The sequence below is a fragment of the Melanostigma gelatinosum genome (assembly GCF_949748355.1).
Source record: "Melanostigma gelatinosum genome assembly, chromosome: 21".
In the NCBI taxonomy this organism is placed as follows: Eukaryota; Metazoa; Chordata; class Actinopteri; order Perciformes; family Zoarcidae; genus Melanostigma; species Melanostigma gelatinosum.
In genome coordinates, this window is record NC_136654.1 from 7,021,085 (window position 1) to 7,044,989 (window position 23,905).

The 23,905-nt window shown below is 46.8% G+C and overlaps 1 protein-coding gene across 1 annotated transcript in view; it reads right to left on the bottom strand.

The window, feature by feature from the left end:
• Positions 1 to 1,411: 1,411 nt before the first annotated feature.
• Positions 1,412 to 23,905, bottom strand: part of ankfn1b (ankyrin repeat and fibronectin type III domain containing 1b) — a gene marked incomplete at both ends in the record, with an annotated part of 88,567 nt that continues 66,073 nt past the window's right edge. The window contains 18 exons of the mRNA XM_079293212.1: positions 1,412 to 1,720; positions 1,811 to 2,535; positions 2,669 to 2,876; positions 2,984 to 3,150; positions 3,291 to 3,459; positions 4,316 to 4,466; positions 4,668 to 4,834; positions 5,975 to 6,190; positions 6,312 to 6,431; positions 7,391 to 7,523; positions 7,852 to 7,951; positions 10,155 to 10,262; positions 13,349 to 13,439; positions 14,488 to 14,585; positions 14,730 to 14,843; positions 15,487 to 15,684; positions 18,832 to 19,039; positions 19,223 to 19,442. Of these exons, the coding sequence (XP_079149338.1) occupies positions 1,412 to 1,720; positions 1,811 to 2,535; positions 2,669 to 2,876; positions 2,984 to 3,150; positions 3,291 to 3,459; positions 4,316 to 4,466; positions 4,668 to 4,834; positions 5,975 to 6,190; positions 6,312 to 6,431; positions 7,391 to 7,523; positions 7,852 to 7,951; positions 10,155 to 10,262; positions 13,349 to 13,439; positions 14,488 to 14,585; positions 14,730 to 14,843; positions 15,487 to 15,684; positions 18,832 to 19,039; positions 19,223 to 19,442 (3,502 nt within the window). The remainder of the gene's footprint in view (positions 1,721 to 1,810; positions 2,536 to 2,668; positions 2,877 to 2,983; positions 3,151 to 3,290; positions 3,460 to 4,315; positions 4,467 to 4,667; positions 4,835 to 5,974; positions 6,191 to 6,311; positions 6,432 to 7,390; positions 7,524 to 7,851; positions 7,952 to 10,154; positions 10,263 to 13,348; positions 13,440 to 14,487; positions 14,586 to 14,729; positions 14,844 to 15,486; positions 15,685 to 18,831; positions 19,040 to 19,222; positions 19,443 to 23,905) is intronic.

The window sequence follows — 23,905 nt, forward strand, 5'->3', positions numbered from 1 at the left end:
AGATTAAATCTACAAATTCTGTATGAATGAATGTTCACGATAGATAGAATCCCATCACAATTAAAACACCCGGCTGTGTGAAGTTTCTCTCATGATCATTGTTTTGACATCTGACATTTTGCCGTTACTATTCTCCGTTGGTCACACGCATTGCAGGTCGTAGCAGCTTGTTCATGGGTTGAAATGTATTTTTAACCATCTCATCATGTGGTTAAGTCCTTGCATATATAACTTAATTTGAAGTCTGGAATGTACGATATGTTACTCTGCTAACAAGCACCGGCCTCTTAACAACCAGAGTCATCCCTTTCACAGTCGAGTCTCTCTGGGAGACCCTGCTCTAGACTGCTGGGCACCATTTTCTCTGATGCATCTGGGAATACCACTGAACCAAACACAACAAAACACTGAACTGGTTAACGTTTAGCACAGCATGGACTACAGTACTTCAGAGGAACTCAGCACAATTCTGGAAGGTTAACATGCTTTTTTTCCCCCCATCTATTAGAAAAACAAAACTCAAGTATTGCTTGTGTTTCCTCTGTTGTGAAAATCCCAAATTAGCTGGTTTTATTTTGTGTTACTCCACAACATGAGTATTTGTTCGCTACACTACGACTGAGTCTACTATACAGAGATTCTACTGCTGCGCCAGGGAGAAAAAAAGAGCACCTGAGAACCAGTGCCAGGTTCTGAAAGATGCAACCTTCATCTTCCTCCACCTCCTCTCTCGCTCTCACTCTCCATCAATCTCTCTCCCTTCATTGGCTGCTTCGCTACCAGAGAGCACAGTGGCCAAGAGCAGTTGAGTGGCAAGCTGACGGGCCAAATCGTCAGGCCGATTGCGTCCTCAAACGGAGACGCCACCCCCCCCCCCCTGTACTTCTCCCTTCCTTCCTGGCCTCTGGGTCAGGTCCAGAGCCCACATCCTGGGGAACATGGCGGCTGCAGCAGCCGACAGCTCTTTGGGAACGGCACAATGTGAGAGTTCATAGCAAAAGCCGTGCCCGCGTGTGGCTGGTTGGGATGATGCTGCCCATGTCGTTTTGGCAACGTGCACGGCCCAAGGTGCCGTCAACCGTGCCAGAAGTCAAAGTGACGCTCCATTAATCTCGCTCAGCATCACCATCATTTCCACAAGTGATTTCTGACCGCAACAAAAACTTATTTTCCTCATTGTTGGCCGTATTGTCCGTATGGGGGTCTCTGATGTTGATAGAAAAAAACAAAAAAAAAAAAAGGTCCAAGGAACCGGGGGAACACATTTCATGGAAACACAGCAGACATGTTGGAGCTGGTTTAGTTGATGGTAACAGAGTTTAGGAGCCTGTTTTTACAAATGTAACAGTTCCTTCATTTCCACACACATTTATCCAAAATCTGGCATGAACTCTTTTCTCCTGTGGACGTGTCACACTGTGGTGGCCCGGCTGTGTTTGAGCGCTAGTGGTGAATACTCCTTAATGCGAACGCACAGTTTGCCCCTGAGCCAGGGGTTCTGGAGCTCCAGCGGACAGAAATCATCCTGAAGCCACTTTTCTCTGTTGTCCACAACTAGCACGAGGCCAAAGTGCTTCAACTGTTCAGAACTGTAGTACACACACCGCTCCTGCTCACCACCGCCTCCGCTGCTGCCGAGCATCCGCCGTGACACGGCGTTCATCTCCTGCACCACCAGCTGGATCATCTCCCGCGCTGACGTTCCTGGAGTTACACAAAGCTGAAAACGCAGGAGGAGGAGATTAGACTGTTGTCACAAACACAACAGTTTAAAGGTGAACCGCTTCCACGTGTCAAAACGGATCTATACCTTAACACTGGTCTCCTTAGGCAGGCCTGTGCGATACTGTGGGTACACTCTGAGCGTGCCATGGCAGCCTTTCCTGAGGGCAGCGGGTGATTGCGAGGAGAGTCGCTGTGTGCCGCTGTCCTCTGATAAAGTACGCGCCGGCGGAAGCTGCGGCAGGCAGCGCTCAGCTGAGCAACAGCGGCCCACTGACGAGGGCCTGTGGCATCTCCGCTGTGGCGAGGTGGACGGCGAGGGGCAGGTCGTGTGGTAGGAGTAAGGCTGGTGGGCTGAGGTGGTGGAAGGGAACTCCAGGCTGCTGGTTCTCACACAGAAGGCCTGTCTCTTCTCTGTGATGTGCAGCAGCTCGATCTGCCTGCTGGGCAGGATGAAGTCACTGTCAAAAAGCTCCGGGCCCCCCCTTCGCCTTTCCACGCCACACCGAACCCCTCCGCCACACCGCTCACCTTCCCTCCCGTGCTGCGGCTCCGAGGCCTGGAGGACATCTGGCGTGGAGTCCCTCAGCGACCCCGCTGCGCGTCCACCCCCGCCGAGACACATCCCTCTTTCAGAGCTGCTCCCGTCACTACGCAGGAAGCCGCGGGGCTCCAGAGGCGCAGAAGATGAGAGCGGTGAGGGGGGCAACAGGTCCAGCTCGCGGGGACTCTGGGCTCGGCTGGAGTCGTAGTCACTGTCGGTGGTGAGGAAGACTTCAGAGGAGCCCTCCTCGTCTGACAGTCCGGCAAAATCTGCAGAAGGTGAGAAAAAGTGCTGGTACTTATACTGTGTTGATAGTGTGTGTGAGGAAGTTGCATGTGGAATCCTACATGTATAACAGTGTCATATAACCTCCATGTCTCTGTTGCAAGAGTCGATTCAGACCTGAGTGCTTGTGGCAGGGTTCGGGTGAAGGCATGGGCGAGGGCATGAAGTCTGGCTGAGAGGAGGTGGATGGAGGCTTGTCGGGCAACACTTCCTTGGAGAAGTCAATTATCCAGCTTATGGAGATGCCTCCTGATGGCTGCTTGTAGCGGGCATACTGAAGGGCGTCCATGATCCACCTCGCGTCACGCCACACCTCCTCCATTTGCTGTTGTACAGTTACCAAGATCATAAGAGTTGATCTCAGTAACAATACAATTCATCATTGGATTCATTTGATTCCACATATATATGTGTGTGTGTGTGTTATGTTACCTGTATGTGGTCCTGGACCTGCTGGTGTTTCTTCTTAGCAGCCAGGAGCTCGGTCTCAGAGAAGGCCTCCCTTAGGGCCTGCTGGGACATGAGGGACTCCAGTTCCAGCAAAGCCGATACTCTGCAGTACTGGCCAATGAAACTGGGGCAATAGGCATTAAAGTGGACTGTGGGAGAAAGGGAATCCAACAAGGAGAAATAAATGTAAAACACTGGGCCATTAAACACAGGTGGAGCACATAGATGTGGAAACAGAAGCAGTTGGTGTCAGAATTCCCATTTCTGTCAAAACATCTGATATACTGACCCAGTTCAAAGACCTGCAGGGGCAGGGTGAGGAAGCCAGAGCGGGGGGAGTAGGGGTTGTTCTGACCAGGAGCTGTGCACACTTCATCTGAAGGTGGCAGGAGAAGCAGGAAGGACACTTTCTCCCCAAACTCCACCACTTCCTGGCTATAGATACGGAAGTCCTGGATCTAGACACGCAGAGACAGGTGATCTCAGGGGGGCGTTGGAACCAGAGGACTCCATTTAAGGAAGTCTAGAAGTAAAGGGTCGGTCCCTGGTTGCACTCAAGGGACGGACCTCACAGTTCCAGGGTTTGGATCACAGGCCGCTAAGCCAAGTACATTCTTCACTCATTTAAATATCTTGAAAATAGAACCGGAGGCTCCAACTCCAACAGTGGAAACCAGAAGTATGAAACATGGCGACCGGATGGTTTGTTGTAATTTGGGGTTATTGTATATACCACGAATACACTGTTGGGCTCTTTTGTGGAGAAGGTCAAGAGCAAAACTATCTTACTGCCAAACCCATATTTGTTGTTTCTCAACCTTTTTTAACATCTGTATCCCCTCTGGAAACAAACACAGGTTTTAGCTCTACATTCTGATTGTCTACATACATCTATATCTATCTATATCTATTTCTACATGTATATGTTCATAATCGTGTAAGTTTAAATGGTGCAGTCGTAGCAGTCTCTTAAGGTCTGTGCAGTGCTTGGTACAGTTGGTGGTAAAAGGTCAATGGACAAATGATGCCATTGTGCTGGAATTCAAACCATGTTCTTTTACTGAAATCATGTAGAATTAGTGGTCTAACCAGAACTGGCTGAATATCCACTGGAATCATGTTCACTGCCGCAGGAACGTGGCTGGATGTCTTTCTATCGAGTCTCATCTGGTTCCATGATATCAGTTAAAATCAAGAAAATGCAAAATACCATTTTTTTGGTTTTTGCATTTTTTAAAGAAATGGCTTCAAATGTCACTGTGTAATCGCATGCTTATGGCCAAAGACACAACGTGTTTCAGATCGACTCTGGACCTGATTGCCGAGGACATTGATGTGAGCCATCAGGTCTATGATGGCGCTGCGCAGGTCCTGTAGGAGGCGATGTGGAGCACTCTGCTCTTCCATGTCCATTTCCAATGCCTCATCCAGAGAGGTGAGAGCCTGCAGCCACTGCCACTCCTCTCTGAAACGACACACATGTAGAACACGCCATTAATCCACATCACGGGCATCTGTTGTCGTTGCTTTTGCCTGAATGGTCAGGTTTCCAGTCAAAACTCTTAACTTTCAGTCTCAGCCGGATCGAAAAACAGACACGGACGAAGCCAATCCGCTGCACCTCACGCCCATCCCAAACCCACATACACAGACAGATGATCCCCACCTGGACACGTTGCCGTTGTCCCGGATTTTGGTGTGACAGAGGACGTTGGGGAGTTTCTGGGGCACCAGCGCTCTGATCTGCTCCACCGACGTACACAGCTTCAGGTAGCCCAGGTACAAGCCCGGAGACAAGATCTTCCTGCTCCGCCTGTGATACGCCAGCTTCTCCTGGGAACAGCAGGTGGAGAGAGACTGAGTCAGAGCACGTGTATGGTATTGTTGACTTGGGGTCCATCGTGTGGTGTCTACTTTTGTCTCTTTACGCAACCTCACATTCATCTGAATGGATTTGTTTCCATGTTCTGCTGTTGTTAGTCCTTGAGAGGCTAAAGTCGTTCCAACATGTTTGAAGTGGAAGTCAGCACGGCAAAAAGAAAAAGCCCATCAGCACATTTGTGTGTATTTCATCATTCAATTTGTTCATAACTGGCCACAAAACAAATATTTCAGGGAGTTGTGGTTTTGCCAAAGGGAGTCTCCTCCATTGTTTTGGAACCACAAGGCCAAACGAACGTACACTGGAGACAAAACAGCATTCCAGCAACGGTATCGAGTTCACCGGGCTATATAGACAAAATCAACTCGTGGTTTGGTCCCAGATTGTGATCGCTCTGCGCAAAAGAGCCACACAGCATTAGTTACAAAACACAAAACAACAACAATTAGCAAGATCATCATCGTCGGGTCGGTCCGTCAGTGCTGAAATTCAAACGTAACCTTCCAATTTCTCCCGCCTGAATGAGCAGCTGTTCAAAACAAAGTGACTGAGATGATCGACAGTCATGTCGGGTTGGCAGATAGCCAACGTTTGACCTGAAAGCTGGCTTTTAATTAAGTTGTTATTTCAATGTGTCTCGACAAAGAAGGTGACAAATGGAAGAAGAGAGTCATGATGATGAACGTCGGTCTAAATAAAGAGTGTCTGCACAAGCAGCACTGGTAATTGGAAGCACATTTCAATTGACATTCCTATTGTTTCAGCCGTGGAGCCTCGTGTTTACTGGTTGTGGTGAATGAAAGTTTAAAGACATAAGAGCGATACCAATATATTGATGTTTTCCAGAGTTTTTTGGGGTCATTTTGTTGTTGACAAAGCGCCTCACACTACACTGTTTCATCTCGCTAAATCTCCGGGTCACAAACAAATGATTTTTCCCCAAAGAATGATCCCGATGAAAACCACGACCGCTGCTGACAAACCCTCCGACCGTGGAAGCAGCCTGTCTCCAAAACAAAAGCAAAAATAAAAACATTTTCCTAAACTGAACTAACTACCAATCACTGCCCGTCTGCTCCTGTAGGACTCACGTGGAGTGTGATGAGCAGCATGTCCAAGGCGGTTGGCTCTTCAGGGGACGAGATGGACTTGCGTTGGAGCTGCAGTTTGCAAAGCTGCGTCCAGCGAACCCCATCCAGGTTTGGACAGGCATTCATGTCCTTGAGGAGCACCAGCAGGGCGTTACCATGCTTGTCTTTGATTGGCTCAAAATACACCTGACCAAGGTCCTGGGTTCCCAGCATTCCCTGAGGAGAGGGCGGAGGGTATTCATTAAAAATGTTCAGACCAAGAGGTCACGGTTACCACAGCCACCACGATATAAATTGCACAATCATAGTCCCAATAGTCTACTCAGCATTTTGCTACCTGTAGTTGGGAGACAGCCTGCAGCATCTTGAGTCGTGTCTGCAGAGTGCAGGAACAGGATGACTGGGAAGGACTAAGACACTGCTGCAGCCAGGGAATCTCCTCCCATAGATAGGACACCTGGCACATGGATTGTATTCATATTAGTGCTGGGCATTTTCTTTTATTTATTACAATTTTTTATTTTTTTTTAACTGAAAGACAAGAGACAATACATATACATAACAACAAGAGGATGACAAGAACAGTGGGATAAAAACCAGCAAACATCCTTTCGTCAGACTGTCTCATGTTTATCGTTTTGTATTAGAGATATGATGTCCCTTCAGGGTTGCCGTAGAGAAAAGGCGACTTCCGCTGCTCTCCCTTGAGACTTGTGGACATCGCTGCGGTAAAGTCAGCAGACACTCCGATCTCCGTGGTCAACTCAGCAGACACTTACACTTAAGTGCACCTATCTGCTGAAATTCACGGTAAACGCATTTAAACGGCACAGATCGGGAGCGAGCGAAGGACTTTGAAAGTTAGCGGAAACATCAACGTGAGACAACATCCGGTTTCTTCAGACGAACATCCGGTTTTCAGAATAAGATGCCAACAAAGTATGAATTATATTCACATTAAGTCTGAAACATGCTGCCTGCATCTCGTGAACCAAATGTTATTGCCCTTTTGTTCATCGAGCAGTACTTTTCAAATAAAAGTGCGCAATACACTACTTTTGAATTCATTATTGAACTTTGCCATAACAATGCGATGAATCGCGACTAATCGCAAAAAATCCATGCGATTAATCGCGATTAAATATTTTAATCGTTGCCCAGTTCTAATTAATAGATACAACACGTTTTTTCAAATGCACTGGAAAACATAAGCTACAATCTCCTGTTGAGTATCAATAACTGATGGATAATGTAATAGTATGTTAGCAACAATGTTTGTCGAACTGTGTCCATGTAAATTAGTGCAAAAAAAGTATTTCAAGCACAATCGTATTGAATAAATAATTCCTGTTCGGTAGTTCATTCACTTTTTTGGACTCATATAAGTTATTTCTTTCTCTCTTTTTGTCTGTCTACCTTGGTAAACCAGAGGAAGTCCTGCATAAGGGAGCTGGAGTAGGAATCTTCAACCTCTACGATAGGAATCTGGTCCTCTGGAGTCACCAACACATTGTCATCTCTGTAGAGTATGGATGTCAGATAGAGGCCTCTGGAAAGGAACACAGAAAAAGTACGCGTCATAAGGCAGACACACATCTTTCCTTGGTGTCTAAAGGAGTTATAAGTTTGATGGGATGACATTAAAGTATGTTGCTGCCATGAAAACCATGACACCACGAAGTCAGTAGTGTATTTAACAATGAATTATGGATATATATATATGATGTATGATCTCTCAAAAATGAGTTCTCCTTGAAAATATATACGTGAACTGACAAATTAAACACAACATTTCCAACATACACATTAATTACAATTCCTTTCATATTTCTTTAAAGTATCCTCGACTCCAGCACGGAGGTCAGCAGAGCATCTACCTTTTCAAGCCTTTAACAAATTTGCTGGTGGGTTGGAAGAGGTGGCGCAGGCTTTTGGATACCGAGTGCTTCCTCCCTTGCGGTGGAGCTTTACACTGTTCTGTGTGGACGAGACAACAGACAAGAAAAAAAGGGCGTTTGTTAATTCCGTAGCAGACAGAAGAAATCAGTCGGATGACTTTTGAATGAATATTCTGATGGTCCTGCTTGATGCGTGAAGTCAACGCTCTTGTGAGTAATCTGCGACGTGACTCTGATTGCCGAATTGACAGCAAACCTGACACGTCCAACAACGCGGTCAGAGTGGAATGCTTTTCGACGTTTCATGCGCTCCAGTGGCGCGACACCATTTGACTGGCATGCTGGCTTGCCAGTAGCAGACTATGGGCCTTGAGGGAACCACTAGCTCTCCTGTCCCAGAGGGACACTAACGTTGTGTATATGTATGTGTGTGTGTGTGTTTACCTGCACATACTAAAGCTGCCGGACCATGGCATGTCTTGAGCTACAGCCTTACGAGTGGAGCCAAGGAGCTGCAGTCATTTGTGTGTGTGAGTGAGTCTGTATGTGTTTTAACCCTTTGCCACTCACTGACAGGGAGGTCAGTTAAGTCTGTGGGGACGTGTTTATTTTTAGTGGGCCTGGAGGGGGTTGGAGGCCAGAGTGGGAGGCGTGTGTGTATATATGCATGTGTATGTGTGTGTGTGTGTGCGGCCGTTGGTGAGATAACGCACCTCCCAACTCATTAGAAACCCTGAGTCCCAAACCCTTCACAGAGTCCCTCTCCTCCCCTCCCAGGTGATCTTACTCCAGCCCCAGGCCACTTAAAGTCAATAAATCCCCCCATTCACGACCCGAAAAAGAACTCATTTTCCCTTCAGGTGGACGAGTCGAGCTGGAGCAACAAGAAAAAACAGCACCCCTCGACCCCTCTCACCTCCCCGAATTTCTCTTTACTCGCGAGTCTGTTCAGCTCTGGTCCTCCTGGCCTCAGACCGTGTTTGACACTGAGTAAGACAGACAAGTAGGGCTGACTGCTGGGGTGCCTGTGTTAGTCAAGGCCTCTTTCACAGTTTAATTAATAGTGTTTGGACAAGAGGGAGAATGTGGCGTGGGCTATAAGCCGGGGCTGCGACGGAGGTGCGTACATGGACATGAGGGGGGAGAGTCGGAGCTGAAAGAGAGAGCATGTAGTCGAATATTTGTGTCTGCTTCATGTACATGTGTATCTATGTGTGTGCCTGTCTATCTTTATGTGTGTGTGTATATGTATGGACAGTAGACAGGACGCCTGGCGGGCCGTGGGGGGGTGGAGGGGGGAGGCAGCGGTAGTCAGTGTTAATTTATGCCCTCTCCCGACTCCAGGCCGGGACTCGTCTCTTACAGGAATAACAAACATGACCCCGGGACACGCCACCTTGGCTACCGTGCCTGAACTCTCAAGCTCAATCAGTCGCCGTCTGAAGAACCAAGAGCCACTCAATACTGACTATTATATTGCGTCTCGCCCTATTGCAAATACGGTCTGGCCACAGTGGACAATGGTAAGTGGGTGAGTGTGTTTGGGCGTGTGGGTGTGCGAGGGAAAAAAGATGCAGTTTGCCGTCGTGTAAAAAGAGTCAGTGTGGACAGGTTTTGACACTTATGGGAGCAGCTTACAGCCTGCAGTGTTTGGGGATATAAACAGCCTGAGTGTGAGAGAAGTTGATCTGCATTTTGTCACAGAGAGAGAGAGAGAGAGAGAGGTATTCAACAGAGGAAGGGCTGAGTCATGGAAAGATGTAAAAGGGTGTGTGTGTGTGTGTGTGTGGGGGGCGGTTGTTGAGACAGAGGGGAGGGTATTATTTTTGAGGTGGCATGCCGTTCTAGGGTGCATGGCCCCCGAAGTACTTGTCGTGCCTGAGATTGTAAAGTGTCCGTCAAGGTGAGATGAAGCACAGCAATTGGTGAGACGTGTTACACCTGCGCGTTGAACCGTCTGAACTGAAACATGAACTCCTAGACGGTGGCTGAAAGCTCCGATGTGTTTGTTCTAAAATGTGACAGGCGCAGTGAAAAACGACCCAGGCTTATGTCAGGAGCTCATAGCACAGCTCAGCGTGCATTTCACTTCAATTCAGCTACTTTACTCCAGCTGATACCAGACCCAAAGACTGATCTACAGCATAGTACAGCAAGTCGCTATCGCTACAAGCTTTGGGTTTCACCCGGGGTCAGCTGTGTCAAACGTTAAAGCTCTCGTATGACTGTTCAGCCTTTTAGGTAAACACGCCCACCAAATCTATCAAAAAAGTTGCTGATACCATGGCAGACGCAGTGGCGGTGAGCTTCTTTTATTTGCCCGAGTAGCTGGTCTAGTGCCTCCTTCTGGCCTCTCTGACGTGGAGCGCGGCCATCGATATCCCGCCAACCTGCAGACAGAGGCGAGAAACACGACATTAGAAGAGCGACACGGCGATGTTCCATACTTATCAACAGTCACAGTGATGATTTCGGATATCTGGACAGGGTCAGCTATACTCTGCATGAATGATGGAGAAGCAAAGCACAGCTCAGGACGGCAGTGTCGGTCTGTCGGTCAGCCACTTTAATCCAGAGGAACATATCTCAACAACTGTTGGATGAATTGTTATAAAATGTTGTACAAACATTTGTGGTCATGAATCCTTCACCTGACACACCAGATGGTTTGTTTCACAGAAGCATCTGATCATCAAACTCGGGGAGAAGAGCGAAAACATCTTTTCCAGAAACCTTCAGTGCCCTTCTTTGCTCTTCTTTCAATGGATAAATACTCTGGTTCTCTTCACCATTGTTTAGATTGAACAAACAGTCGCCTCGTCGTGTCACACGCCCACAGCTCCTCACGGGATGACGACTGGACGGTGTCCAGTATTTCGCTACACAGTTCCCTTTCAACTGAGCACTGTTGGTACTTACTTAACATGGCTGAAGAACCTTTATTAAGGAACTACGAGGCAATCGGAATGCAGTTATGCATTCCGTTTGATCTCTGATCCTGCAATTCTTGCATGATCTCGTGATATTGTGAGATTCCAGTTGTTGTGCAAGGTAAGAGCCTGTGTCCATATACTGCTTTTATTGGCAAAAACGCACTCTCAGTGTGTCGCTCCGCATTATTAACATGGGTTTGCAGAGATGAGCTGACAAATGGGAGTGCCTGCTGTATGTTTGGTCCCGCAAAATAGGTATTTAGGTGTCATCAGTACGTATCATGAAACTTCTATTACTCCTAAATGGTACTTTGAACACTGGGACAAAGACAGCTGTCCTTCTTTGTCCTGTGTATTGTCCACTGTGGAGCCATGTTTTCAGAGAGTCTTCCTTTGATTGTAGATCAGTCCGGAAGTTGATTCTTCTTCCACGAACAAAGAAACATCCAACGTTGACCACTGTTCGTCTTTTACTTTAGTTTTTGTCTTGTCAGCCTTGTCACATTTTTACTACGGCCAGGCTGCTGCTAGGGAAACATGCAGATTGTGCTGACAGTTTGATCAACAGTATTTGGTTTATTTGAAATAGATGAACCTGGTTCTATGGACTATGGAGCAATAACATAGGCCAGTGGGACTCTATGTGAGGTTAGTCTGGGGATTGGGAGGAGGTTAATCAAGTTCTACTTGGGACCCCAACAGTTCTTGGGCTGGCCCTGTTCCTGAGGCTTCCAATAGCAGGAGTGTGAGGTGTGTGAGACGGCCTGCTTCTCAAACAGGTCTTGTGTGTGTGTGTGTGTGTGTGTGTGCTATAGGAAACAGCACCCACCCCAGTGCGAGAAGGCTGTGGTTGGCTGACAGACAGACCTACTGAGCACCACTGGTACTGGAACAGTCAGTATGCACACACACACACACACACACATGCAGAAAGACACACAAACACGGTGTGTCTGCCCCAGTGACAGAGAGTAACACACCACACGTCCCGCTATGCTTCTATGAGCAAAAGATTTAGAAAGTGCAGTTATTGTACCTTCTGCCTACTGTGGTAGTAAGCCAGCATCCATGCTTGGTCACTGGAGGACATGTCAGCGATAACCCGCCCCCCTCTACCCCCATCAACCACCACCCAGCCCCCCCATCCCCGACCCCAACTCCCTCTCCTGGAGCCCCCCGGAGGGCGCGTGGGGCTGAAACACGGTGAGCTCTATTCCCGGAAAGGTGCCTGTCCCGACAGGACAAGCGGGCCCTTTAATGGGCGTCTACGGCCCGGTATAAGGCCCCCACTGTTGGGGCCGCGCCGCGTGCTACAGCACAGACATGCAAATATTTCCAGTGGTAGGCCCAAATGGAAAACACAAACACGCAACATCGAAATTAGCTCTGAGAGAGGGAGGGAGGTAGACAGTAGAAAAAAAGAGAGGGAAAGCCCAGTCTCCTAAAATGAAGACGCACACACACACCTACTCACACTACTACCTACTCACACACACATACACTTGCTGAAAAACACTGTGTGCTGATGAGGACAAACATGTTCATGTGTTCCCCAGATGTGCCCTGAGTGTGCCAGCACACTCACAGCACCTATGTTCACTCTCTTACAGTAGGTGGGTACTGACTGCACGGACTCAACATGCTGCATACAATCAGGTACAGTATCACGAAACTCAGCTCATGAATCAATACACTGAAGTAATCCCTTCACAGGAATACATTCATTTACTTACAAATCAGCAAATGCTATGTGATACGATTTGACTGAAGAAAACATTTAAACTCTTATAGAAATAAGAGTTAGAAACCTAAAATATAGACAGACAGACAGACAGACAGACAGACAGACAGACAGACAGACAGACAGACAGACAGACAGACAGACAGACAGACAGACAGACAGACAGACAGACAGACAGACAGACAGACAGACAGACAGACAGGTAGGTAGATAGATAGATAGATAGATAGATAGATAGATAGATAGATAGATAGATAGATAGATAGATAGATAGATAGATAGATAGATAGATAGATAGATAGATAGATAGATAGATAGAGAAAGGAAGAAAAAAGGGTCAGAGCTGCTCTGGTGAGTCAACACCTCAGCTGTTGTTGCACATGGCTTCACGGTTAACTTCTTGGCTGAACCCGGGCAGCTTCTTCTGCCAGCCAGCCCCAAACGCCATCCTGAGGCTATGGTTACACACTCTGTCGTCCACTGAGGGGGTCCCAAAACCAACCCAGCCTGCTGGCCCTGAAGGGTCCAGCTGTCGTCCCTCCCCAATGATGTCAAAGCAACGTCGGAATGACGTTGGAATCATCAAATCAAATCATGTGAAACGATAAAAGTCTCTTTATGTGTGAGAAAGCTATGAATGATTGCGTCATTCATGTAAGACGGACACACACACACACACACACACAACGCACATACACACATCTTGCAGCGTAGCTCTGTGTGAAAACTATTTCCTTTCATGTATTGCTTCATGTGATACTTCGGCACATACATGAACACACACACGTGCGTTCACACTTACTGGAAGGTGCGGCGCAGCCAGGGATGGAAACGAGAGGAGGCCCCCAGCCCTTCATGTTGTAGGCCGACACCTGGACATAGTAATAGGTTCCCTGTAAGGACAGGACACATGACAGTCAAGGCACCATATACACATGTATGTGTATGAGTCAGTGCATCTGCTTGTCTCCTGCTAGGTCGCTGTCTGTCATCATTTCAGTGTGTGTGTGTGTGTGTGTGTGTGTGTGTGATGGCTCTGTCTGTCTCGGTGCCCAGTCTGCAGACAGCAGGCCTCTGTCTCTCCTTTCTCAGCCAGATCAATCAAACCAGCCACCGACACTTCCTGACCTCGCCTTGACCCCTGTCATGTGACAGGAGTGAGCTTTGGCTGGCAGCAGGGGTCTTAAAGGGGGGGGGGGGGGGGAGGGGTTTCTCCTCACACAATAACAAACAACCAGTGGAGCGTCCATTTGTCTACACGCCCGCTTAAAAATGCCAAACATAAATCAGGTGGCAGGCTACCAAGCTGCTCCTTCCATCATTTTGGAGGCTGTTTTGCAACTGTTGCTTGTGAATGGTCAGGAGCCAAGACTTTCAACAAATAACAAATAAACTGTGTTTTTCCAATTTTCTCCCACCCCCTCAATCATTTGGGATTGATGGTGACTGGAACTTGTGTGGAGTTGGATGAAAGAAGAGTCACTTGGGAAACGCCTTCATATGTCACCGACGCGACGCTTGCGTGTCAATAAAATCAGGGATGAATAGCTTCTAAATTTCAAATCAGTCAGTACCAACAGCTGGAAAAGCTGGAGCTTAGTGGTTCTTTGTGTAGCTTTGTGTCGCCCATAAACTACCAGATAATACATGATAATCTGACTTTCAAGACTAGAGGACAATGGGTTCATACACTAACGGCGTGATGTGCAGGGGGAGGACAAAACAACGTGGATAGATGTTCTATCCAAACCCTCAACACAAGTCTCTAATGTATTCCTAGTGCAGCAGCTCCTGGTGTTTCCTTTTGACAGAGTCACCTATGAGAGATTTACTTCTGTATTTTGGATTCTTCCTGTTTCCTGCTGATCGAATCGTCATGCTGAATATAACAGCTCAGACCGTCAATCATAAAGAGGAGACAGAGATTCCTGCAGAACTTACAGAAGTGAGTCCAGTGATGATGCACTGTAGCAGAGCGGTGTCCTCCACCACCATCTCACCGAGCAAAGGATTCAATAAAGGAGCGCTGCTCCAGCTCACTGCAAACACACACACACAAAAACCAAACAGACGTATTAACTTCAACACATACCGCAAGAAAAAAATGAATTGGTATTAAAAATGCTTGTGACTCCAGGATACGCTTGTCATCTGAAGCGGTGTGGACGAGCACGGTGGCTGACCTTTGTACTTGGTGACCACAGCAGAGTTGACACAGACAGGTTCCTGGAAGTCCAGCCTCAGACTGGTGCTGCTGCTGACAGACAGGCGAACGGCACTGGGTGCGTCTGGAGGGTCTGTGAAGGAAGACAGACAGAATTATGGCAAGTAAATAAGTGCAGAGACAGGCAGGTAAACACAAGCAAACACACACAACCCGTCACTGCGTATTGTCACCATTAGAATGGAGCGAGCCCATGCTACTGGCAGCTTACTGTAATGACATCATTTAGTCCTTCTGGTCTGTTGCACAAGGCATCGCTCAGTTTCAGAAATGGGAAAAAGGTTGTTTTTTTTAAAGTGTCAAGTAATGGAATAGACTATCTTCGCAAATGAATGTTGACTCAGTCGAAACGGAGAAGAAGCGAGGAAGTCAGTGATTGTGATTGTAACTGCACAAACATCATTTTGACACAGAACAACAAAGAGGGAACAAGCTTTTTCGCATCAAAGTGCAAATTTGGATGGAAGGGAGGAGTGTGTGCGTGTGACTGAGTCTGCTGTCGGGGGTGGCTGTCTACCCTGCCACTAAGCGTGTCATGAAAAGCCTAAAAAGAATTAAAGCAGGAATACAATATGTTTGCACACACACACACACAGTCTTTTGCTAGGCTTTCCAGTGTGGAAGCCATTAACTCGGCCCAGACAGAATGCCAGCAGAGAAAAAGGGAGCAAAAAAAGAGGAAAACCAAAGACGACTGCTCGTCTTCCGAGCCTTACTAGCATGCTCGAAGCCCGTCTGCATGCGTCGGAAGAGCCGGAGCCTCCACTCCCAGGCCTTTAGCTGCCTCTCCCGGTCAGAGCCCTCCCGCTCACCAGGACCCTCGCTCCGAACCTGGGCCTGAAGCTCCGAAACCCGCTGCTCAGCCTCCTGCACCAAGGTGGCCAAATGCACAGCTCGGCCCTCCAGACTCACGACTGAGAACCGCGTGCGAGAGACAGTGAGAGAGAGAGAGAACAGTCAACACATGCACACTGGGTGAAATGGAGAGTTGTATCACCCTTACGCACGTGTTAAAGTGACTCCAATAATTCAAACCTACTTTGACACCCCCCCCCCCCCCAAAAGAAATGCTTTTATAGTCACACATGAAAAAGACAGTCGGTAAAAGCAGCTCAAAAGCTCAGCAATGGTGGATTAAACATTTGAGTGGGCTGTTTTTGTCAACCAAGATTCAAAGCGTAAATGCAAAATACTGTGACTCGACGACAGTGAAAATTCTCAAAAACATCAGTCGAACGACACCATTGTGGATGTTTTCAGGTACAAAACATGTGCTCATCAGAAAAGCATTTACGAGCATAATTAGAGAAGTAAATATTGTGTCGGTTTTACTTTGATCAAGTGCACATGGCTATGCCGATATTGCCGTGGCCTGCAAAAGTGGCCTACAAAAGCAACTGAAATTGCTTTTGCGGGAACTCTTTTTAATGTCTTTGTTTGCCAAAATGCTGGCAAATTCCTCAATAAACTTCGTTTTAACTAAGCAGTCTCTCTTTAGGGATGACATCACCGAGAAAATGACACAAAATGTGGCAATGAAAGTGAGAGGGGCGTTATAAGGGAACGCAAAATGGTGGGAACGTGCACAAGCATCACTTTAAACTGCCGTTGTAAAAGTATTTTTCTGCAAAACGTGTGGAAAAAAAACGCGTGTAAGTCATCTATTTATATCATATACCACAGCCTCACACGGTCTCCATCAGAGGAATGTTTTTCTGAGAGCGGGCTGGGTGTTACTAAAATGTGAACAATGATGTTTACTTCAACAAAACCTCTAAAAAAACGTTCGTTTCAATTTTAATCTCACATAATCCTTTAACTGAAGTTATTTTTCTGAAAATGAGTGGAATCATTCAAATCATGACTGTGTGGTTAGTGATAGTGGCATAACGCGGACAGATCCCTTGAAATGAAAGTACAGATCAGGTAAATGTAAAGCTGTGGAGGTGAAGAAGGACAGTAGCACACTGTACTGTACTTCTTTGGTGGCTGGTCAGTCTGGGAGTGTTTGGGACTGGTGTGTGTCTGTGTTTAGTCTGTGTGGTCTGTGTTTGTTCGTTGTAGATTCCACTGTTGAGCGTTAGATTCCACTGTTGACAGTAAGTTTAAAGCCCCGTGTCAAAATGTCCATCTGGGTGTTTCATTCTGCGGCTCTCTCGGTGTCTCCTCAGTGGCTGTGAGCTTCTCTTTGAATCGGAGCGTCTCTTCTGGGTGTCACTTTTGTTGTTCTCTTCAGCCACTTGTGTGACGACTTAGAGGCTGTCTGTCACTGTTGAAACAGGTAATGCCATGCTTTAGGGTTAGGGTTAGGACTTAAGTTGCATTTATACTCCGGGACGGATGGAAATATCTGTTAAAGGTCCATTTTGATTTACATTTCCAGGCCTTCCAGGGCTGGAAACTGATCCAGATGCTGTCACAAGTGTGTACGTGTGTCTTGATTTGTCCTTATTTCACTTGGAGGCTGGGATCCTCTACGGCACATGAAAGTGCCTTTGTCCTATTGAAAAGCCACCGAGGGATTTATAATGTGAACATGAAGTTGCTTTGGAGAATTAGTTTGATAGTCTTCATCTGCCTTTGTCTCTCTGGTAACCACACGGTTGCGTAGTCAAGCCTGTCAATATCAATAAGCATCAGAGTCAATCCCTTTCAAAGCTCATGGAAGGAATCTGAAGCAACTTTGATGTCAATTCTCCTCAGATGGAGTTTGATTAGTAGGTGCTTATGAAAATAGAAGCCTTTACTTTCCTTATGTGCTGTTGTTCTCTCTCTCTTTCTTTGTGTTTCAGTCCTTTGTACACACACACACACACACACACACAACTCACTCTCTCTCATGAACTATTTGAGTTCTGGAGCGAGAGCACAATCAAAGAGCAAACTTCAGTAAACATCACTTTCCATTCAAGTGTTTTCAATTTAATGATACCTTTATAAGACGCCTGGCTCAGCTCTGGAGAAGTGTGTGTGTGTGCGTGCGTGCGTGCGTGTGTGTACAAACACAAACAGCCGAGGAGCCTCACTGGCGAGTTCTAATCATCAACAGAGGAAGGGAGCGGGGGCTCAGCGGATCGCAGACAGTGCTTATGAAGATGACTAATATTGCATCATGGTTACCACCCCTTCATCGCATTTAATATGTTTTCTCTGCCAGCACACAACAGAGAGAGTGTGTGTGTGTGTGTGTGTGTGTGTGTGTGTTTGTCTGTAGCATGCGGATGACTGTGTTCCTGGTATGCACGAAGAGAGATTGTGCTATTAGCTGTGTGTGTGTGCGTCGTTGCTTCAGGCAACACCTGCGGTTGCTTTTCGGAAAAGCAGCTGATGTTGCCGTGGCAGCGGCTTTGACGTCCACATTGACAGTCGAATCCCATCGAGACGCCTTTGACGGCCCCAACAAACTCCGTCTGGTATCCGTTCTGAGCCGTGCTAAAGATTGAAATCGAAATAGGAAAAGAATGATGACTGATCCGTCGGTAAGTGACAGATGTGGTTTGGGGCCTCACTGGCGTCATAACTTGACAACTACTTTTGGCTTTTCCATATATCACACACGATTTGATTGGTGAACGCATCGGGGCAAATCGACTTGCTTCCTGCTCAAAGCCAAGGTAGCGTTTGCTGTGGTATGATTCATGTGAAGACCAGCCAGACTCCAAACTAAAGAGCTGTCAGACTTCACAAGGAAAAATAGGATTAAATACTGAAACATTGCTCTTGTTAGAGACATCGTGGCAACCCCTGAGATCTTGGATATTTTTTTTTACAGAAACAAACTGAATTGAGCTACTTGAATCAATTTAATGTTCTGATTATCTTTGTGCGTACAGACTGTAACAACAGGCTTTAACAACAGCATCAGGCAACTTTGTCGACCTCCCTTTCAATCAGTCACAGAAAGTGAGCACACTCCAGCAAAGTGGGTGTTTGTGATTTGCAGTAAAATTAAAAGAATTATAATTTGCAACACATTATAGTGACATTAACATTGAAATGACCCCCCCCCCCCCATCTGACTGGGTTGGTACTACAGGTATACGTCTCGCTCCTCTACTCACAGTGGGGGCTCTCCTTCGCACCAGCTCGCAGTAGCAGCTTGGCCATGGGCACGTTGTTGGTCATGATAGCGATATCGAGCGGCAGGAGGCCCTCGCTGTTTGGCGTGTTGTGGTCCAGCTCTTCCAGACTGTACTGGGACAGAAGCAGCTGCACCAGGTCCAACTCCTGGTGCTCCACTGCCTCAAACAACGCTTCGTTACTCTGGAACTGTAACACAAAGAAAGAGAAGTTAAAAAAAAGAAGCTTAAGTTCTGATACCTTTTTCAGTCTTGCTGATGGATGGGTGATGCTACTACCTGAGGCTTGCTTTCCAAGTTTATATGTTTCCTCAGGCTATTTTAAGACTACAATATTCATGGGCTTATTATTTTTTCCTTCCCCGTCTCTTACTATGGTGGTTTTGCGCAGCCTCTCCTTGTCTCCTCCCCGTCCTGACACCACACTGTCCTCCAGGGCAGGGGGGTTGGTGCCGACTCGGAACTTTCCAGACAAGTTGCGGTATAGGCGGCGAGCCGCGCTTGGCGAGGACAGGCTGGCCGACTTGCGGGTTGGGGCCGGCTGGTGGGCCTGCTCGGCCCTCATGGGCTGCGTCATCTTGGCAGAGTCAGCCCTGGAGGAGAGATGGATGGGTGAGAGACAGGAGGGATACTGCAAGCGAGAGAAAAAGAGCGGACGATGGCATTTTACACAGAACATGGGACACAGTACTTCTCCAATCCAAAGAGCTTACACCCCTAGAGAAGATCACTGCGCTCACAGGCACATGCTGAGGTTTAGATTCTGGCTCTGGAAAACGGCACCAGGAATTCATTGAGCTCAATTTAGCAACACTGGTTTCAGACACACACTCTACCATATATCAGCTCTGCATATCAATTGTGGAAACACATTTAATGCCTAGTGTTGATGTAACAATATGTATGGCAGTGCCTGTCCATATTTTTTGATCGTGACAATTTAAAGCAATGAAATGCCCACTGGCACAGGGCGCATATGTCGAACGTTGAAAAGCCGACCAAAGACTTATTTTGCCTTTTTTTTTTTTTTTTAGCTATTTTGATTATCAGAAACAAAAACCTTTACACAGTTCAAAAACTCAGAAAATGATCTTCAACCCCCTGGGAACCCCTCTCTGAGAACCACTGATCTACGGCATGGTGATACATTACACTGATCTGCCAGATGGGCACCATGCTGGCATTATCAGTTCTCAGTCACAGATGCCATACGAGTCAAGCTGCACTGGTGATGCCAGCCTGATATAGCCGGTTTGCCGGCGCTGCTCAGTAATGTCACGTCTTTCTGATTGGCTTCAAAAGATCAGTATCTCTTGCCACTGGTGTCTTGGCTTCTCTGGTATGACGACTATGCCGCCCCTCTCCATTCTGCCATGGGAACTATGTAGATGACAGCGAGTGTCTCGGGTGAGTCTGGTACGTGGCGTTCACACACCCTCGACTGCTGAAGGAAATATCAGCAGGACTCTACAGGCGATGGTGACAGACTCCGTGACAGGTCCCAACGAACACACCAGAGAGATAAATGAATTCTTTCAACACCTTCCTTTTCCCTCTCGTCTCCTAACATCTTAAGAACTTGTTTCCCTTCCTATCATCTCTTGCCCTCTCTGTTTCATTGCTCTGTTCCTTCCCTTGGCTCTTGACCTTTCACTCATTCCCCTTATCTACTTGTTGCCTCTCATATACCTCCCATCATCTCCCACATTCTGTTTCCCCACCCCCCACTCCTCTCCCACTAACGGCTGTCTTCTTACCTTGATTCTACTCTGAATTATCTTTTTATTGCAGTTTGACAATAGAATAATCTTTCTGATCTTCCATTCTAGCGGCACAAACCCACTTGAAACAGCCATACTCAATTCATTATGATACCAGTTCTTGAAAAATAAAAAGATTTCGATGGGAACTGAGAGTCAGTAACTGGTTGAGTAAAGGTTATATAACAATTTATGTTCCAAAAGAAAGAGACAAAGAAGACTACTATGTTCGATTTGAATGGGAGCTGAGACATATTTTGGCCGACCTAAAAATACTTTTCAGTTCCCAAAAGATCACGATGTGAATGCCTACAGCAGTCAACATGTTTGTCTCGAGCCACGTTTCCCGCTCAAGTCCTTGGAAAATGCTGGCTTGCTATCAGTCTCTCTGGAAAACATCATCGGTTTAATACCGCAGACGTAAATGTTCTTAAACAGCAACGGGCAGCGAGAGGTGGAGGAGAGTAAATGAAGGTTGAGTTACGTTGGTCCGTCAGGCCATTTGCCAAGAAGTAGCACGAAGGCCAAGAACAGATCTGTCAAGGTGAGAACATCTGTAGGAAAAATTGTATTTATACTCCTGCTCCGCTATGGACGTGTGAGCCCCCCCCCCCCCGACACACACACACAAAATCCCTCCCCCAACACATGCAGTTCGTACAACAGCTGACGGCGGCCAACATAGTAGACTTTAAAGCAGCTCCAAGCCCCCGCAACAAGCCCTTTTTCACAGGGCCAATACACCTAAAATACCCACGATCCCCGTCCCTTCCCGCTCCGTCCCATCCATCCCCACTCCATCCCGTAATAGAGGCCTTATTTTAGACATCCTCGTGTTCCCGGCTGGGCCTAACCTATTCCAGGGTTCCAGATAAAGCGCGGCAGGTATTTGGAATAATTTTTCCATGGGCCTGGCCCGGAAGATAAAACAAGAGATATATTTGTAACGCGTGTCGGTATCCCATTTCAAAGAGAAAGCCCATTGGAATCCAGCGCCGGGCTTATTGATATTTGCCTGAGATGGAACAGGCAACTTTTTTTCTGTCGGCAGGATGGTGCCCGATCACTCCGTGACGACATTAGGGAGTGGGTAACGTGGTGTAGTGTGTGTCTTTACTCTCAAAGAGATGCTGCATCCGACACGTGAGACAATAATTACACAAAATAAAGAGAGAAAAGGCAAAGACAAAGATTCCGATTTTAACACTGATTTACAGCCACACATGTATCCATACTTGATGGCCCTTATGACAACGGTATGCTTTTGACACCGTATCTAATCAGTGGCTCTGGCGGCCATAATTGCAGTCATCTGCTGTCAATAAATACTGACAATGACCTTGTCTTGTAGACACATATTTAATGAACATCCATCCTCAGTCCGAGTTTCCTGTGACTGTTCACAATAAAAGCCACCCAAAGTTTCGCTTGTGAGCGCTTTAAATGTGAGCTAGCATTAATAGGAAATGTTCGGTTAGCATTATACAGCTGCAGCAGCTCTCACGCAGCGTTTAGGACGAGTGCAAATGGCAATGCTGGATGACATGCATGCATCGTTTCCTGTGAATCCCTCGTGTGTAGGTAGGCAATTTGAATCCGGCACAGGAATGGCGGACTCCGCCACTTATGATTAATAATACTAAATAGAGAGGTCATTTTAGAATGCAAATACATTGAATAGCTATTGCTGAAAACAATGCTAGTATCAAAAATAGGGTCTACCTGTTAAAATAACCTGAATAAATGACTAGAGATTCAAAAGCTCCAAGATATCTCTCACACACACACACACACACACACACACTAAGTCTATGCCACACAATTTCCTACACTTTTACCAGGTTTGGGAAACAGGAAGCAGTTGTTCTGGGAAACCAAAGTCTCTTCCAAAAGCCAGGCTTCATGTTTGGCCCCCGATCAATCCCACATCAAATACACCCAGTCTGCAGTGAGACTGCATCAGTACCGACAAACAATCAACACCCCCAAACTGCAAACACGCATACACACACAGCATTCCCTTTATTAGTTGTATCGGCATGTTTACACAAACAGCTTAGTCCTCCAGACAGTGAGTCACATGTAAACAAAGACGACATATAAAATCTGCAGACAGAGTCCAGACAATTACTGCCTTAAAGTCAAGATGGGAAAAACCTGTGACTTAAGAAAATGTAAAAAAAAGTTGATTCCCAGCTTGCAGAATTTCCGAGATTTTTGTGTGAGCGGAAAAGCAGCCGCAAGTATGCACATCACAGCTCATAACAGTTGTGTGCAGAGGGAAATCTCAGAAACCTTCAAAGCAAATCTGCAAACTGACAGCGGAGTGGAAAATGTTGCTTAGTCTGACGGCTCACAGTTTATGTTGCAACATATAAATTACACAATCAAGAAACAATGAATATTTCCAACCTGTTGTCAACAGTACGGGGGTGACCACACACACACACACACACACACACACACACACACACACACACACACACACACACACACACACACACACTCACAGAAACACACGTCTGACTCAGCTGTCAATAAGATTTGATTCCCAAAGTGCTTATCTTGGTGAGCTAGCAATGAAATCATCCACAGGCCGTAGACACCGAGCCCATTCTGTCAGCTCAATTTTGTTTGTCGGGTTTACAACATAAAACTGCATCACTATTTTAAATCAGTTCATTGTTCAGCCCTACACGGTAATGCAGAAATGATTCAGGCAACTGGGAACTTGAATGGGCGCCGAAAATATGTTCTTGGCCAGAGCTTCTACAAATATCGATAACTTTATCCTAAACTATACACAATGGAAAATGTCTTTACAACACCCACCCGCACTAAGGCACGTTGTGCCGCATAGTGGGACACCTCCAGGCACGTGTTTATGTGTGTGTGTATGCATATGAGCATCTGCAGCACACTTTAAGACAGTTTGACAGTGAGGCACGACAATACATTTATGTTCAAGTAACTAAAGCACACAATGCAACCATATTTAGACAACTGCATAGTTATGTTTGTCCCGAAAAGCTTCAAGGCTTGGCGCTGTGTAGAAGAAACCTTTTACATCAATGCTCTTGGCCAAAACTCGTTTTAACACCACCGTTCTCCTTCTACTCTTGCCTCTGCTCCATCTCCTCACCCAACTCCATCCTATGCTATTCCATCACAGTGTGTCAAAAGGTCTCTTACTATAGGTCAGCTGTGTGCTGCCAGGACCCCCCCCCCCCCCCCCCCCCCCCCTACCAAACTTCTCACCAGTGGCTAGTTTACTGCCACGAGAACACATACACCCC